The following is a 17,841-nucleotide window of genomic DNA, read 5'->3' on the forward strand; positions in this document are numbered from 1 at the left end:
GTAATAATCCATCGACACGCTCCAGTTCGTTGTCGGTCAGAAAAGTAAACCCTTTACTAAAGAATTGAGCAGCATAGACATTATATAAAAATGGCATTCTTTTTTTTTTAATAATTGGCCTTGCCATGTGTCTCAGTCAGTCATGTGAGTAAAGCAATATGAGGGCCCGAAGAGCGCATACAGCAAATTTATTACATTCTCGTCGCGTTACCATCTTCTGTTGCAATCTCCAGAGAGCTATAGACCCTTTCTGAAATTCAGTCTGGCTACTTTAATCACTATCATCATCTAAAAAATGGCATATTATTTCTAATGGCGGCCTTGTGTTTACTGAGGAATAAAGAAGTTTAAGATGCTCCTAAGCAAATGATTCGAGGCCTATACATTCTAGACGTTAGCGCGACGTGAAGCAGGAATTGGATGCAAGAGCTGCATGAGCGTTCATTTTTAACACGGTCCCAGTCAATCTATTAGCAGCACGCACTCAACTTTGAAGCCCCTTGATGTATAGAACTTTATCAAGGCGTCCATGGGGGTTGGCGCTTCGTTTTGGCTGGTTGCATATTTTTTGCCATCGACACTGAAAGAGGTTGAAAAAGAATTGTACAATGAAGCGCACATTCTCGTTTACCGCTGACTTGCGAAATTGACGTTGCCCCATAAGATACTGCATACCACAGGCTCATTGCCGCCATTAGTACGGTAAAAGTTAAATTGCCATTTGAGTCATCAGATGGCACTGAATTTCGAAAAGGGTCTATTTCAGGATTTTCATGGAACGCCTTTGACGAACACCTCAGCTCTGACCGCCCGTCCTTGAGCTCTTTGATGCGTGTGTGTGTGTATGTGTGTGTGAATATGGTGTGTACGTATGTGCGTGTGTGTGTGCGTGTGTGTGCTTGCGTGCGTGCGAGCGTGTGTGTTTGTGTGTGTGAGTGTGTGTTTGTGTGTGTGTGTGTGTGCGTGGGTGTTTTAACGCATTTTCCTAATACTTCCCAGCAAGTTTGTGAACTAATAGACACTAATGACCGTTCACCTTCGGAGCAGCGCAAGAGGTAGGGGGGCATCTAAGGGACGCCATGTCGTTGGTCGTTGTCCGCAACGCGTGATTGAGACACGCTCTCACTTGTCTTCTGGCAAGAAAAAATATCTTTATTGGAATGAATACATTATTACAGGAGCGAGTAGTCCCTGACAGGATCAGAACGGCAGGGCATTTCTCTCGGATGTCCGGGCTTCAAGCATGCGCTTGTTGCCTCCCACCGTGCTTTGGCTGCGCGTGCACGCTCGAGCCTCATGAGACGGCGAAGATTTACCGAAAACATGCGGTCAGAAACTGAGGGAGAGGAGGAGGCAAGAGCGCGCGGGGGCGTTGGAACGCCAAGCTCTGGTTAGAATGATTAGGGCGTATGTAGACGCAGAGAAAGCTGCCTCTGTCTCCACTGCACTGTTCGAACGCGATAAAAACTCGGGACACCGGCGTCCAGCGTTTGGCGTTCGCATTCAAACGCGTTCGACGAGTGCAGCGGAGACAAAGGCAGCCAGCTTTGCGTCTATCCTCTAATCGTTCCAACCAGAGCTCGGCGTTCCGATGTCCCCGCGCGCTCTCGCCTCCTCCTCTCCTTCAGTTTCTGACCTCGTAGGATGCTTGCGCTGGACGCGGTACACCTGCAAGACCTCACTGCCGTTTTCGCCCTGACAGTGACTTTATAAACTGCTGCTACGGGAAAAGCCATTAACGTCCCCTTTTTCCTGTTTGTGAACCTCGAGCTTCAAAAGACGCTGGAGGCACCACTCGGTACATCCAAGGACGCATATTCACCAAGAGCAAATGTTGAAACCCTCAGAGAATATACTACCGTGGACAATATGAGTTGAAACAGCCTTCCATGCTTCTTTAATTTTTATTCCATTTTCTAAAGAGGCTCTGGTTCGAACTCGACTTGGTACGTGACGCCTTCCCAATCGCTGAACTTTGACAATTTGAGAGATATTGGAGCTTGTGGGAAAACTGTATACGGCAGAAGAAAACGTCCAGGTCGGGTGTTTCGGCCCGTATTTTTCCTGGGTGAACGGAGCCACCCCTGGGGCATTCACCCTGAAGCCGCGGTCACTCTACTAATACATCATAAAACAAGAAAAACAGTCTGCAATTACTGCCTGAGGATGTGTCTCTTCCCTGTACGGCGGCCCTGTCCCTTTCGTCATACAAAACCTGTCTGCCGACACGTTGGGAGCATGCCACTGTATGAAGCAAAAGCGCATTGAACACGGTTGGGGCGCGTTCCCGCAGATGCTTCTGCCAATATGCTTGCAGCAAACTCCGTGTCTTTACTATAATGTATACGGACAGTGCTACTGTGGTTTTAGAGAGACGTATGGGTCAAAGAAAGGACGCTCAATAAGTGAACAGAAAAGAACTACCCGCGAGCGCCATGTGTCCATGTCGCGTGGTACAACGGCTCGACCTCGTTGCCTCTCTCGCTTAATCAGGTCCGTGACATTGTTTCCATCCCACCACGACCCGGCGGCGTCTCTCGGATGATTGGGCCTACCGCGAGACCAAGCCCCGAGGAGCGTTGGAAACCATCTAGTGACTTTTTTTCCTCGAGTCTCTCTTTCGGAAAGTCGCCGTGGGAGGCTCTCGCGCTTGCTCGCGGCGGTGTCTCGAATATTCCTCGGAGCGCGAGGGTCGATAAACGCTGCGCACCAACGCGACAGGTCACACGCATTCACACACGCACGCACGAACACACGCCTTCTGTTCGATAACCTCGTTTCTCAGGTAACTGTTTTTGAGAGACCCCCCCGTGTTTTTCCTCTCCTATGGGCCCGTCCTCCAAATAGACCAGTTCGTTATCCCTCCGATGCGAGACCACGTAGCGGAACGTCCTCTCGAGATCCTTGTCGCGCGAACGACGGAGTGCAGCGGTGTCGGTGTGATCAATACCGCCTACAGAACACGAGGCTTGCGACTTTTCCCTCCCGAGCGTCATCACTAGTGGATCCACGCAGAGCCGCCTATAGCTTGCGTCAACGTGGCCGCAAACGCGTCTCGCAGTGTCTCACGCAACGAGCGCGACGCTGGCAGGCGGCGACGCCACGACGGACGCGCGTCTGCCGCTTTGCGGCGACTCTCGTCGAGCTTTCGCGGTTTGCCGCTTGGGGCTGGTCGGAGATCCACTAACGATGACGTCATGGGTAGGCCTTGCCTTCTGGGTGATATCGGTCTAATACGAGATGCGATCGCTTTCTTGCGGGTTAAAGTTGGCGCTTCGGACGGCGGACCATCCGTTGTGAGTTACGACCGTTACGTGCAAGTGTTGGTTTTAGGTCGTCGAGCGTCGAAGCATTCAAGTTCGCAAAACAGTATCCGCGAGAATGTGTTTTTCCTCGTTGAATCGCACGTCTTTATCTTGGGACGCCGCCGCTGGCTTTCTGTTGTTATCTCCTTCCGTGCGTTCAACTCTTCATTACGAGAGACCGCGAGGGGTCCTTGTTAGACGATAGCGGGTGTAAAGAAAACGCTTTGGCATTTTATGTGGCACTGACCAGGCGCAAATATAAGAGCCTGGTATATAATTCGGATATGTTTTTTACGCATCAAAATTGCATAAATTACGCAGCGGGTAACCTAGGATAAGATCAAAAATTTCCGACAAATTTTCATTCCAACGATACGACCAGTAACTAAACTGGCAGTGGCAACTGCTCTGCACGATAAAATGGGGCCGCAGATTTGCAGCAGTCAGATTCTAGACATAAACAGCAATAGACCATCTGCTGTATTACCCAAGCATCAAGGAGAATGCAGGGATTGGTGTTCCACGCGCCACACGCGCACGCCTTCCCCGTATGAAAGATTCGAAGTAAATAACCCGAATAAAGCGTTAACGAACGCGCGTGCAAGACACAATTTGTTTTAGGTTTTTGATTTGGAAAATTTCCTACTGCTGAGGCCAGCACGTGCGGCGCGTGGAACACCAATCCCTGCATTCTCCTCGATGCTTGGGTAATACAGCAATAGGTCTATTCACTTCCCTTATATAAAGTATGCTGTCATTTTAAGAGTGACATATTGTTGTTCACCGTGAAAAAGTAAACGGGAATAGTCTTACCAGGCCATAGTAGTCTGTAATACGGAAACAATCAAAATCTTCTTTTGGCTTATCTATAAACATTGCCAGCTCAATAAACGCAGGGCGTGACTTAATATGGTCACGCGTCTGGCATCATGATTAGCTGTTCGGCGCGTTTACCAGCTAATAGCCGGAGCGATGGGATGCTCGGACCTCGGTACATCCTGCGCATTTTTTTTAAGCTGCTAGCGACCACAGGAAACTTGCTTGATGTAGAGAGCACCACGCACACTGTCACCTCTGCGACAATACATATCTTTCTCCTCGCTCGTTGCTCTCTCTCTCTTCGATGATTACGCAGTTCTACATAGAACCACACTGAAAGGTCACTTGTCTGCTTTTGTGGCACGATGCACGACACGCCTCTCCGACTGTCGTTGTTGAATTCCTGTGCTGCACATGTATTGGGCTGTCCCTGAGGTGGAAACAAAACACGGCAAAGCAGCCTCCGTGTAACGTTACGGTTGCTGCCGTTCTGTCTGGTGATTATAGAAACGCCGGCGAAAAAGACGAGCTGACGCAGGTGTCGATATATCATCGCTGCGTACCAATCTGTAGCTGCTGAAGGTTCCGTCAACCGGACCGGCTGCAGAAAAAGATACAGCAGGACAGTCCCCTGCCGCATGCAGTTCTGCTGCTGTGCCGTCACCAGAATCGAGTCGAACCCTGTATCATTTGCAACAGTGAAAAACGTTTTTTCAGGCACCGTTTACACTTGGTATACGACACCACAAGTCATGGCATCATCCATGCCCCATTTCCAGACGATGGCATGGACCACAGACGTCGTTGCTATGGCATGGACCTCGAAGACAAAGAAACTAATAGCAGTATACAAAAGCGCTCAACGAGAAACCGAAGGATCTCGACGCACTTTCCATCTGCCTGGGTCGTTTCCCTTCCAGGACGCAGGCACGCTTTGACGCCCACAAAGACGTTCTTCGAAGAGAAAGACGGGCAGAGATGGATGTTGACTGCTCAAAGAGACGTCGCGGCAGTGACGACGGACGATTAGGAACACACTTCTATCGACCGTGCACGTATAGTGTGCCTCTCCAGCAGAACGAGCGGTCCTTGTGGCGTACTCCTGCGAGGGGCACGCGAATCACTCGAAGACTATCTCCGTCGGAGGACCCAAGAAAGCGTTGCCTTGTTCCTACTTGGGTCGCGGCATGTTCGCCTCTCGAGTCGCGGTGACTAAGAAACGAGCTTTTGGACGAGACGCTTCGTCGGGGGCGCGGGGCGAGCGCAATTTACAGAGGTCTCCCTTTGCGATTGCGGTTGACCCCGACCATCAGTGAACCGCTCATTCTGTGTGCACCCCACGACGCAAGACTACTAACAGCAAACAAGGATTTTGTTTTTAGTCTTGAAGTTTTCGCAAGTTGGGCATGACATCCAAATTTCGGGGGATGGGCCCAGGGGGGAGGGGGGATGCCGTCTTGACCCAGTTGTTTGCTAAGGAGGCTGCTGCCGAAGAGCCAAGTCGTCTGACGTATATTGTCTGCAGTGTGCGGGTAGTGAGCGTGGTTAGTGTTTAGCGAATGAAAAACGACCGCCGCATATTATCAGAGTGGGGCGGGGCTCGTACGTGAGGACCATTTGTCGTTCTGGTTAAAGCGGCCGCTCCTCTTGTCAACTTGACCACATCGTCGGATTAGTGTTCGCCCTGAACTTGAAAGATGGCATTCGAACATCCAGTGAGGAAGAACAACTAGAGCTTGGGGGCTGTATCGAGATCGTCCTGTTTAACGTACGATTCAGAAAGCGCGAGGGAATGCGTGAATGCACATCTTCCTCATTCTCGCAAAGATTGGCAAAAAAAATGTATATATATATATTCAGGAAGCCGGTTTGTGTTCGAAGCCGAGAAGCGTAGATTTACGTTTACCTGGGGCAAAGTACACTAACAGAGGCTATTTCAAGTAACTATGCGAAAATAAACAATGTGTGATGGCTTCAATATATAGGCCTTAACTGCGTCGAATTCTCCCTTGGAGGTTTGATTTGTCTGTCAATCTGTGCGCTGTTAAAAGCCGGCAGCCATGCTCTGGTGTATTTCAAATCGTTGTCAATTCCAAGGTCCATCATCGTTTTTTTTCTCGTTTTTTTTTTGTTTTTTTTTTTGGGGGGGGGGGGGGGGGGGGAGGGGGTGCATTGTGCGAATGTCCACACGATGTGGCAAGACTTTTTATTGCACCGAGCTTCCGATTTCTGGCAAACATATTTTTTTCGGTGACCTCGACTTTCCCATGGGTTGAAGAAAAGCGGTACATTATTTTTTTAATTATTACATAACATAACGGTGGCTACGAGCTCGCAGATGAAACTTTCGATGTCGACTAAACAGCACAAAACTATCGGCAGGCAAAACCTGTGAGATTGTATTCCAAGACTTCGGTCTGTAACTTTTTATCTTAAGAATGGACAGAGTATTTATGCAGTAAATCACGCTACGTCATATGGAAGACAGTGAATACAAATACAAATAAGTTTGTAAGGTTACTAGATGAATAAAGACACTACTAGAATTGTTATAGAGGACCTTTCAGACATAATCTTGCTTAGAGATAAAATCGCCGAACCGTTTATGTACAGGGAAGGTACATTGACTAGCGCTCTGACGCTGTTTCATTGGCATTATCTACGTCGACTGTGTCCGTATTCAAGGGGAAACACATAGTTTTGTTGGTATGGGATGTCAATCATTTTCTATTTTTCGAGTACAAGTGGCGAAACAGGCACTTTTCTTTAAAAAAAACACAAAAAGTGGCATGCTTAAAATCAAAATTTTTCATAAATTTAAAATAAATTATATTTTACTTATATTATGGACGATAATTACAATACACAAAAGACGAAAATTGTGGACGAAAGTCCACAATGTGGACGAGAGTCCAAATTGTGGACTTTCATTGTGGACTTTCAAAATTGTGGACGAAAGTGTAAAATTCCTTAAAATTTTACACTTTTTACCAATTTATTGATCAAAAAAAATTTGTGATTAATGCGTTAGTTGATTAATAAGCGGGCCAATCAATTGTGTTCAGTTTTTTAACCAATTTTTTTGCATTAATTATCGATTTATATTTTGATCAATAAATTGGTAAGAAGTGTACCTGTTTAAGGGTTGTCACAAGCATCATACTCTTTCGTGCATTGTTTTTAAATTATCGTTCGCAAAATCAGCAGAATATAATTTATTTCGGATTGAAGCAAAATTTTTGGTCATACGCCTGCCACTGTTTGCTCTTCCTTCCAGGAAAAGTGCCTGATTAAGAACTAGCACTCAAACAATAAGAATGTGTCTTAACTCTCTACTTTACGGGCTGCTTACCTTCCTTCTCGGCAACATTCCTTATTGGCATATGGTATCATTTTTTCACAAACAAATCGTGTACAGAAAGGTGGATGAGGAATCAGTAAAAAAACTGCGCCCTGCTACGTTTTAAGCACCCGGTCAAATATTTGAATCTAATAAATATTTTCCGGTAAATTCTGCGGATCTTTCACACTTTAATTACCCAGAAGGTGGCAACATGAAGTCCGTAAAAGGTAGAAGTGTTGTACGTTGGGCGAGTTGGTACGATGACAAAGTGATGGAACAGCGCGCAAAAAGTCAAGGACAGCGCATGTGTGTTGTGCATCTTCCTTCTCTCTGACCTTGTCGTTTTGTGCGTTTTTCTGTTCACTATGTCCGTAAAGGGTCTATGCATTCCTTTCTGCCCATGTGCCCATGACATTTTAATGTATGCAAAACATACCATTACATGAAATTAAATTCTTTCATAATATATATTGATCCTACGTTCCTAGGAATACACGAATAAAAAAGAATGTGTTTACCGAATTTGTATTGTTAATGATGCGTCAGCTTGAACTTACAGAAACAGACGTAGAGAGGACGGGACAATAGGTAACAGTTAACTGCTTCGCTTTAGCGCACTTCTTCGTACGTGCAGTCGTCTTTTTTTTCAAGCTGTTCATATATACACAAAAAACCTATTAGTTTAAAATAGTGTTTACACACCGAATTGTTTAAATGTATCGTTACCGGCTCTTCCCCGAGCTATCTGGGCGTGGCCCACCGCAGATTTATATAATTTTTCTCTTTTCTTTTTTTTTTTTTTTTTTGCTGTGGATTGTTTTGGACAAGTTATCTGGGCACTGCACAACGGAAAAACTGTTTTTTTTTTGTTTTTTTTTTGTAGTTAGTGATGGATGAGGTGTGAACACATTCTTCCCCTCCCCGTGCTCTTGGATGACCAGTGCCTTGAGCCTGTCATGTACAAAAGAATTCTTGTTTGTTGTCAGAACGGTTATGTTGCTGAATGCTGCACTGCATTTTTATGTCTTACAGTGAGCTGATAAATGTCCTGTTCATACGCCCTTCACAGATGGTGCATGTTCTCTAATACTGTCGTTTATGCAAAAGCCTTCTTGGCCAATGTAACATTTACCACACGAAAGGGGATTGTGATAAACAACTCCTGTTTGGCACTGGGCGTATCTTGTTCTGTGGGGAGTGTCGCAAGTTTTCATTTTGTTTGTCGGCTGGTGAACACTTCTGCACATAGAGTATGCTCTGCTTAGGGCTGAGCAAACTACTTGTATATTCTGTCTTCCTGCGATCATTTTTCTTTTATCTTGTGGGTAATCTTGTGTATCAGTGGTATAACGATGTTCTTTTTTCGGGTATTTCTTTTTTCTTTGTAGTCTGCCGTTGTGCGTTTCAATTTCTTGCATATGTTCTCGGGGACTAGAAGAGCTGTTGGGTATCCTGCGTCGCGAAGTCTCGAAACCTCTTTTTCAAACTTATCTTGGCGTTTGGGACACTTTGATGTTCACAAGATTTGTTGAGGGCAGAAACAAAAGCTGTGCTGGCAACATTTCTCTTGATTCATCTTTGAGTGCCCGGACGTAAATGGACGAATACCCCTTTGTTGACTGGGGTTCGTATCTCCAGCAAACGTGTTCTTGCTTAAGTTCGATCGCGAGATCTAGGGACTTTATGGGATCGTTTACGGCTGATTCATGGGTGAACACTACATTCGGGCTACTCTTTTGAAAATATCATATAGTCTTTCTTCTGTATCCTTGTTAGCATATATATCTATATATATGAAGTAATAAAGTCGCACTTCGAAGCGTTCTTGGAGTTTTAAAGCATTTAGTGAGTCGACGCTTCTTTTATATATATTTTTTTATTCTAATTTTTATTAGGCAGGTTTAATGATCGATGAACGGTCACCAATGAACCAGTTAAAAATTCTTGCTCGTGTACAGCTTTATAATCTACATTCGAAACAAAATCATTTCTCCTATGGTAGGGTTCCGTGTTTTCGGATAGATCCGAAAAACGCCGAAAAATACTCGCCGGTAAAGTTTTATGTCAATTCAGATTTATTTGATAAACTTAGAATTTCAATTTATCAATGCCAAAAAGATACTGTACTTTACAATTAAAATATCCCGAGTGAATGCCACCCCAGATTTCTTACAAATCTCGAACCATCGACAAAAGTTGATCTTACCATTTATATCGTCAAGGTTCATTCAGGACAACAGGTCATTGTACTTTCGGGTGACGTTGTACTTTCGAGTTCTTTCTCTTGTTTCTTCTAATTTATCTTCAAGTTCCTTCCAGACTCAGGGCTGGGAAGGAACTTGAAGATGTCCTCATGAATAGAAGACACTGTTCCGGTTTCCAGTTTGGTCTATACTATTTGTGCATCTTGTAGGGAGGATGAGTTTCGTTTTTGTAACAGTAAAAGCTATGAAGCATGGTGAGTTAGTATACCAGGGGAAGAAGGGGTTGGCAGTCGAAGCTTCTGTATTACGCCCTTTAGCACTCCACCCTGCTCAGCCGCGTGGATTGTAGGAAAATGAGCTTCGCAACGACTATTTACCAAAGTTGAATGATTTTAAAGTATCGACGTTTATCAAAGCACCATTTCTTTGCAACTTTTGTGGTGGGATAAATTAGTATTGCCAATGGCAATGGCACCAACGCAAAATCCATTAAAAAAAATTAATTGAAACCAGCGCGTTTTTCTACATCTATCACACGTTAACACCCAAAAAATATTTATTTTTGTTCGAAAAAATTGCAAAATCAAGCTTCGAATTTTTGGAGAATCAGGAATCAAACAAAAAATAAACACTGATAAGCTCCGAATTTTTTGTTAAAAATAAACTCCGAAAAACCCGCTCCGAATTTGACGAAAACTAAACACCGAAAGCAGAGAACCCTACCAGTAGGCAAAAGCGCTTTCAATTATTAAACATGCGCATTAATGCGTACGACTTCAAAACAACACCTAGCGTAGTGCGCATCTCAACGCTGTACACGGTGGCCCCAGCGCCATCATCAAATCGGTGGCTCGCTAAATTCAGCAGGGCCGGTGGCGTTCACACGCGAGACAGCGTGTCCGCGTCACGTCTTCAAAGAAGGAGTGGCTTCTTCAATCAAGATTTAACGCTCCTCCGGCGATGTTGCCTCGTCCGAAACCCGAACCGTCGATCGTGATGCTCTCTCCACGGGAGCCACACCGCGTCAGGGGAATCGGGTCCGCGCTGGACAGAGTTCAGCGCCCTCGGTATATGCCTTTTTTTATTTCGCGTCCCCAGCGTCGTTGACGGACAAGGTCAACCCGCGCCGGCGTTAAAAGCGCCGACCTCCCTCGCCCGCTGCTCTACGAGGCTCGACCGCACACGTCCGGCACGGGGCCCCAGCGTAGCCACGCTGGGACGCAGTCATACGGCGCGTTCAATCACCCACATCCCTTCCCCGCTGGCGACCGCCCGAAGCAGCCTAGGACCAGGCAACCCCCCTTCCAAAAAACGGGCCGAGACGTTTCTTTTATTATTCTTCTTAAGAAACTGCCACCCTACCTCCTCGCCGATATGGCAGCCGATTAAAGATCCAACAGCGCCTCGCGCCCTCTCCCGCCGCCGAAACGAGTTACACAGAGGAGGCCTCCGTGGCCACGGGCAAACGCGCCGCGGCATAGCGCAGCGGAGAACCGACTGGACAGTTGCCCGCAGGGACCCGTCTTCAGTAGGTCAGCGGCACAGAACGGCAGCGCTAGGAGAGCATGAGCCGAGCTGCGGCGGCGCTACCCTCTCCCACGCAGGAGAGCACGTTTCGGGCGAGAACGAAGCGGCTAGCCGGAGCGTCTCCCCAGACCGGACTTCATTGACGACGCCGGCGCAGACCATGCGGCCACGATGATCCTGCACAGGAACATGTTCCGACTCGAGCTGCTGGCCAGGGTGCCTCCCGCGCAGAAGGCGCCCTCGGACGAGGACTGCCTTGCTCTGGCCAAGAAGTCTGCGCGCAGCATCGACGAAGGACCTCTCTACCTACTCCTGGTCGATGGCGTCAAAGTGAGGTCCAGGAGCGAATGGTCTTCGGCCCCCACGGAGGTCCGTAACCACGGGAACCTGTTGACGTGCCTGTTTGACCCGGAAGAACCGCGCGTTGTCACCACGGTCTTCCAACAGGACGGTACGGAGGACTCCGAGCGCAAGAAGGAGGTTGTTGTGTGGAGGGCCGCCACGGAGGACGAGGCTAGGGCCCTCTGCAACTTCAAGGACCCGACCCCAGAAAGCGAGTCCCTGAGTAGCTCTCCCAGCGACACCTTGTCTTCGCTGGCTTCACTCTCGTCCACGGGCTCCTCGGACAGTTTCAAGACCAGCTCCAGCAGGCAGGTCCTTGTTGCTGCCAGCAGGAACGGATCCCGAGATCGCAAAGCGGACGCGAGACAGCGCGAAGCGCCCAAGGTCCTGGCGCCTCCTTCGACCGAACAAGACCGGTCCAGGAAGTCGGACGCGTCCAAGAAAGATGCCCCTCGCAAACTGCCGCTTCTCTGGACGGCCGCCGCGGCATCCCTGAAACGAGCGCCGCAGATTCTGGTCCGGCCTGCTGGGACCCAGAGCCTTCAGCCGGGACCAACGCCCTGGATACACTGGTCACCTCCCCGAGTCCCGCTCTGCTTCCAGTACTTCGGCCGGCCAGTTCTGACTCAGGACAGCCGAAGCTTCCGCCCCCACATGCCCGTCCAGCTTCAACAACACCAGATAAAGGAGCTGCAGCGGGCCAGCACCCGAAACACCGCCGCGGTGCTACACGCTCCTCAAAGATCCATGCTGCGCTCGGGCTCGCTAAGCAGCCAGGAGTCGAGCGGATCCGACAACGAGGGTAACCACGCCAACGGGGACTACAGCCACCACTCGAGGCATCGCTCCAAGAAGGTGGTGACTTTCAACTACATGACCAAAGTGCAGTTCATGTAAATGACCGCGTGTGCGTGTGTGTTTGCGAGGGCGGACCGCCGAGTGAATGCGTGAGCGTCCCCCCTTTCACCATCTGTACCTCTTCCCTTCCCTCGGGAGCTTCCCCTCAAGGTCCTCCAGCGCGCGACTCGTGCCATAACGGAACACGTCGGCGGTGAGGACATGCGGCCACAGACCACGTGCGGTGAGCTCGCGGGAAGTGACGGGCAGCGACGACTTCCGGCGCGGTTCTCCTCCCATATCTTCCACGGCCAGATTGGAAGATACCGGACGAAGATGGCGGCCGGCCCAGGACTGGGGCGTTTCGTGGGTGCGCGTGCGATCGAGTAGCCCAGAATCGCCCAGTCGAAGACTAACCAGGATATACTGTCCTAACGGTAACGTCGACCATCTTTCTATCTCGTCCTTTTTTTTTTCTTTTTTGGCAACAACAGCCGAGCTGCACGATTTCGAGAAATACTATGCTAAGACAAATAATTGTGAATATACCGCACAAAACATGCAGCACCACTGAAATATTCGGTTCGTCGTAGTATGCGTTTTTATTTTATAAGTTACAGAGTAGCGCCGAAATGCATCTTCGTATCGTTCCTAACTGATATATAACTAATTCCAGTTTATCTGACCATGTAAATATAAAGGAGTCGTTTAGCCGAACTGCTAAATCACGTTTGGTCCTATAGCACTGATATAGGATTGCGGAAACGTCGAGGAATAATTATCGAAGAGTTTATGTTCACCCGACTGGATGGGCTCTAGTGGAGAGAATACTTTGTGACTGCGACAGAGCATCGACGATAGCGCTCTTGAATGTGTAAGATAAGAAGAGAAAATAAAATATTTCGCTTAACTTTTTGTCGTCTGGAAGACTTCTTATTTCGGTGAACTAAGTTATAGCCGGTTTAGGCAAATAAATTGTTCCAAAGGCAACGTCACATTTTTACATCACGCAGCAGATTATCTCAAATACAAATGCATGAGGAGTGTGCGTGGATGACTGCGTAAATGAGTGTCTGAGAAGAAATCTGAAGGGCTATCAGCATCTAGGAGCGTTCCATTTGGCATATGACAACGACGAATGGGGATCTCTTCGCGAAAATTACTTGCTCGCCTGATTGTTATCGTCGCTTGGAGTGGCCAGTATCGCACGAACATGCCTCATATATCTGTAGGCGAGGTGTGAATATTTGCTTAAAATAGACTTGTTTCAAATATACATTGTAATAACTTGTTTTCTAAATATTTTATAGAGCGGTGTTCGTTTTTTTTAGTTTACTGAGAGCGTGCACAATATGTATAGCATCTTCGCGAAATTTTGCAACAGAGCACAAAAGCCAAGGCAAGTAATGCGTGCCCTGTCGTACCGATAAAAACTAAATTAACCGTGCAACATAATTGATATTTGCCTTGAACTGAAGGTACTAAAAATACTTTAAAATATACAACGGAACTTCGAGACCTGCTAGGGACTTCTTAAGGCTCGTTCACACATTTACAACCGTGTACGACCGAGAGAGACAAGACCGGTTTTGAAGCCTCTTACGACATCTTAGGACCCGCTCCGCAGCAGCGCACCCGGTCCTAAGACGTCGCAAGAGGCTTAAAAACCGGTCTGGTCTCACTCGGTCTTACTCGGTTGCATATGTGTGAACGGCGCTTTAAGGCCCGTTCACACTCTTGCGATCGAGTAAGACCGAGAGAGACCAGACCGGTTTTTAAGCCTCTTGCGATCTCTTAGGACCAGCTCCGCTGCAGCGCATCCGGTTGTAAGAAGTCGCAAGAGGCTTAAAAACCGGTCTGGTCTCTCTCGGTCTTACTCAGTCGCAAAAGTGTGAACGGCGCTTTAGTCTCGTAGTGTACATCTAATTGCAAGTCCAGAAACTTCGTAGTGGCAGGAGAGTTGAGATTTAGGAAATGGAGTGTTTTTTTGTTTCTGTTTTGCTGGGTTGCACATCGAACCCAGGTGTTGCAAATCCTAACCGTAAAAAGCGCTGCTTGTTTGTCAAATTGGTTGTTTGGTTTATTTATTCAAAATACTAGGCGCTGTTACGTTTTCATTTTCATTTTGTTTTAGTTTTCGTATGTCACGGAAAACAAAGAAACATCGAAACAGTTTTGACATGGAAATATGCATTTTCATTAACCTATAATCCCAAATAAATTAACAGAATACGGGGTTCTTAAGCGCCTTTAAACATTACAAAGTTTACATTTATAATACTGGCGACTCGGTCAATTGATTACATAAATAAATTATCTATGCATTTTTATTTTATTTTTGAAATCTCGCTTTTAATGATCCTCCTGTCAAAAGTAATTGAATGGACTAGAGGCACGCGCTTTCATTCTTGGTCCTCGAAATACTAAAATCTCGCCTCCACTAGGTTCATCAAATCATCAAAACAATCGACGAATAATTGCGAAAAGCTTTCAATCAATCAGTGAGTATTAAATAACAAGACCAGTGCGTACTTCTGATAAACAGAAAATAAAGTATCGCTTCTTTTATATTTAGAGACTTTCTCTGGTATTCGAGATATGTACCGACATGTCGCATAAAAAAATTGTTATAACAATCTTTTAATATTATGTGCTTTCACTTTTATTACATGAAACGGACCGAGGCTCAAAGTTAAAACTCAGGGAAGATGACAATGTTTCAAAATAAACCGTTTCTATTGCCTAGACGTGGCCAAGACATCTTGCACTGATTGACTAGATCACGATTATTAGCTACACATGTGCACGATCCTTGATGATAGAGAATAAGCAACGTATTTATAAATGCCGTAATCTAGGCTGTGTTATTTTATTTATGTTTACTAAATAAATGAGCTCACAACGCAAAAACATGTAAACTAATCACAAATTTCGTTTTGTGAAATTTAAGAGGAATAGGCAGGGAATGTTTTTTTTTTAATAATCATAATTGAAGCGAAATGTATTATTGTATGGTTGCACTTAAATTCAATCTTTGTTGTTGTTTTTTGTCAATATTCTAAGCTTTTTTTTTTTTTTTTTATAACTCGTGTTCTAATCGGCCAGAACAACCTACCAATAGCAAAAAAAAAAAAAGGTTAGCTTTTGCAAAATGATTGCAGCGATTTCATGATGAAATCAACCAAGATATACAATCATTGGTTTACTCTTCTCTACGCCAATTAGGAAAGTTATATGAAATATTTATTTGGTGTATGTACATTAATACAAAGTAGTAGGAAGGTAAGGCATCATGGTTTAGTATACGACTTCTAACGTGGTTTCGTTAAGGTATATCAGGAGCCGGTTGTCCATATTATATAAAGTATCTTTTTTATTTCTTTTTTTTTTAATTCGGGTACCGCTAAAGAAAAAATGTTATTACATTTAGCTTTGTTTTAGTTGAAGTATAGATTGTTAATACCCCAGAAAAAAATGTTTGAGTTAGTTAAATTTTTTATTAAAAATGAATGATGAATATTTGCTCGAAATTTGTTGTTCAATGGTTCAAAACTTTTTTTTTTTTTACAAAAAAAAAAAAAAAACCTTTATTATTTTGTTTCAATTTAAATCAAATAAATTTTGTATCCGTCGGTCAGCACACGTCAAAAGTGCGATATTCGTTAATTTTAATGATAAAAAACGTATATAATATGCATTTACTGTGAAATACTAAAAAAACGTTAAAATGATAAACATCGTGTGTATTATGACAGAGATTGCTGGTAACGAAACCAGCTTAGATACTAAGAGAGATAGAGATAGAGATAGAAAAGAAGAGAGAAAGAAAGACAGAGAGAGAGTAGAATGTGGTAGGTAAAGCAACGGTAGAGAGACGATGATAGGTTCTATTTGAACTTGGATCGAACGATAAAAAAAAAAGCTTGGCTAACTTGCTGGTTTCAATTCTTTCCTGCAACGATAGCTTGGTAGCTATCCTTCGGGGCATGTATGCTCTGAAGCCTGGAGCAATCTCCTCTCCTTTGGCCAGTGTCCTATTCGCTGGATTATCCTCTGGAGTGTCCTCTGAAGTATCCTTTGGAGTTTTCTTCAATTCTTTGGAGCAACGTCCGATTTTCTGCAGTGTGCTCCTAACCTCTGAAGCAATCTCCTATGCTCTGGAGTATCCGTCGGAGCAATGTCCTATCCTTTAAAGCATCTTCCTATCTTCTGAAGCAAACTCCTATCCTCTGGAGTATCTGCTGAAATAATGTCCTATCCTTTGGAGTATCCTCCTATCCTCTGGAGCAATGTCCTATCCTATGGAGTATCCTCCTATTCTTTGGAGCAATGTCCCATCCTCTGGAGTATCCCTCGGAGCAATATGTTACAACCACAAAAATGTTATACCTCAGATAACTTAAGTGGCCCCTTAACTCGCATCACGGAGCAATGCTTACACAAATTAATGAAAACACAACTCTCCTCCACATCGGCACCGACAGACCGATCTCGTAATCTCTGAGTCAGCAGCAATTATTAAATCCTCATAACTATCACCGTTAGCTACATAAAGCAGGAAAAAAAAACTATTAAGAAGGTTTTGAGTGCTACTATCTATTATTGCACGTTAGTGTAGAACCTCTCTTACCGATTGCAGTTGCCGGCCTCTCTTTTGCCCCTACGTCTTCTACGTGTTCATTCTTGTGGATGCCAAATGGCGTGTCGCATACCGGAATCCATCATCCGGAATTGGGAGCGTTTTGATTATCGTACGCCGCTGCGTGAGCCCCTCTACGTTATCGAACGAAATCGTGATCGTAGATCGTGAGTTCGCTCGTTACAGCTGTCTGTTTCAATTTGGTCCCGAATTGTATACCGGTACCCGGCCAGCACGCAAACGCGTAATCACTACTGCGTGATGCACGTCAAAGACCCCACGTTGCTAGCCGTTCTGCGTTAACGAAATCGGCCGTCCCCTTACCATGGCGACCGGTAAAGCACATCCCGATTCGAAGTGGCTTGATCTCACCTCTAATATGCGCCAACGCGCTGTTTACAGACTTTGCCCACTGCACCTGCGCAGAAACCCGATTGGCGAGAGATGAAGCTTTTGCGCATGCGCCATAGCGACAGCAGCGCCACCAAAATGGCGTGACGTCAGAACTGCTGGTACATCTATAAGCAGGAAACTAAAATATTCATACTTGATGCCTGTTTTGGAAGCGTGCTAGTCGAACGGAAGTATTGTCACGAAGCCACCGAAAGACGCCATCTTTGGCGGCGCGCCGGGATTCCAACTCCCACGAGAATCTTAATTACCTGTCAGGTATGCTGACCACTGCAGCATACCTCGTTGGCATTGTCGACGTTCTCAATTTGTCTTAACAAGTAGAATTGAGGTGTCAATCTCTGAATGGTATCGAGCGAGCGTACGTTATAATTGCTCCTCGAAACGAGAGAAGGAAAGTATCTCTACCTATGG

General features: G+C 45.8%; 1 protein-coding gene across 1 annotated transcript in view; it reads left to right on the plus strand.

Moving 5' to 3' along the window:
• The window catches only part of LOC8026662, a 109,274-nt gene extending 95,987 nt beyond the window's left edge, over positions 1 to 13,287 (plus strand). Inside the window, exon 2 of the mRNA XM_002405066.4 lies at positions 11,276 to 13,287. Coding sequence (XP_002405110.3) covers positions 11,370 to 12,437 — 1,068 coding nt within the window. The 5' untranslated portion in view covers positions 11,276 to 11,369 and the 3' untranslated portion in view covers positions 12,438 to 13,287. The remainder of the gene's footprint in view (positions 1 to 11,275) is intronic.
• Positions 13,288 to 17,841: the final 4,554 nt, after the last annotated feature.

Source organism: Ixodes scapularis, unplaced genomic scaffold (genome assembly GCF_016920785.2).
Source record: "Ixodes scapularis isolate PalLabHiFi unplaced genomic scaffold, ASM1692078v2 PGA_scaffold3__209_contigs__length_174095766, whole genome shotgun sequence".
NCBI classification, from domain to species: Eukaryota; Metazoa; Arthropoda; class Arachnida; order Ixodida; family Ixodidae; genus Ixodes; species Ixodes scapularis.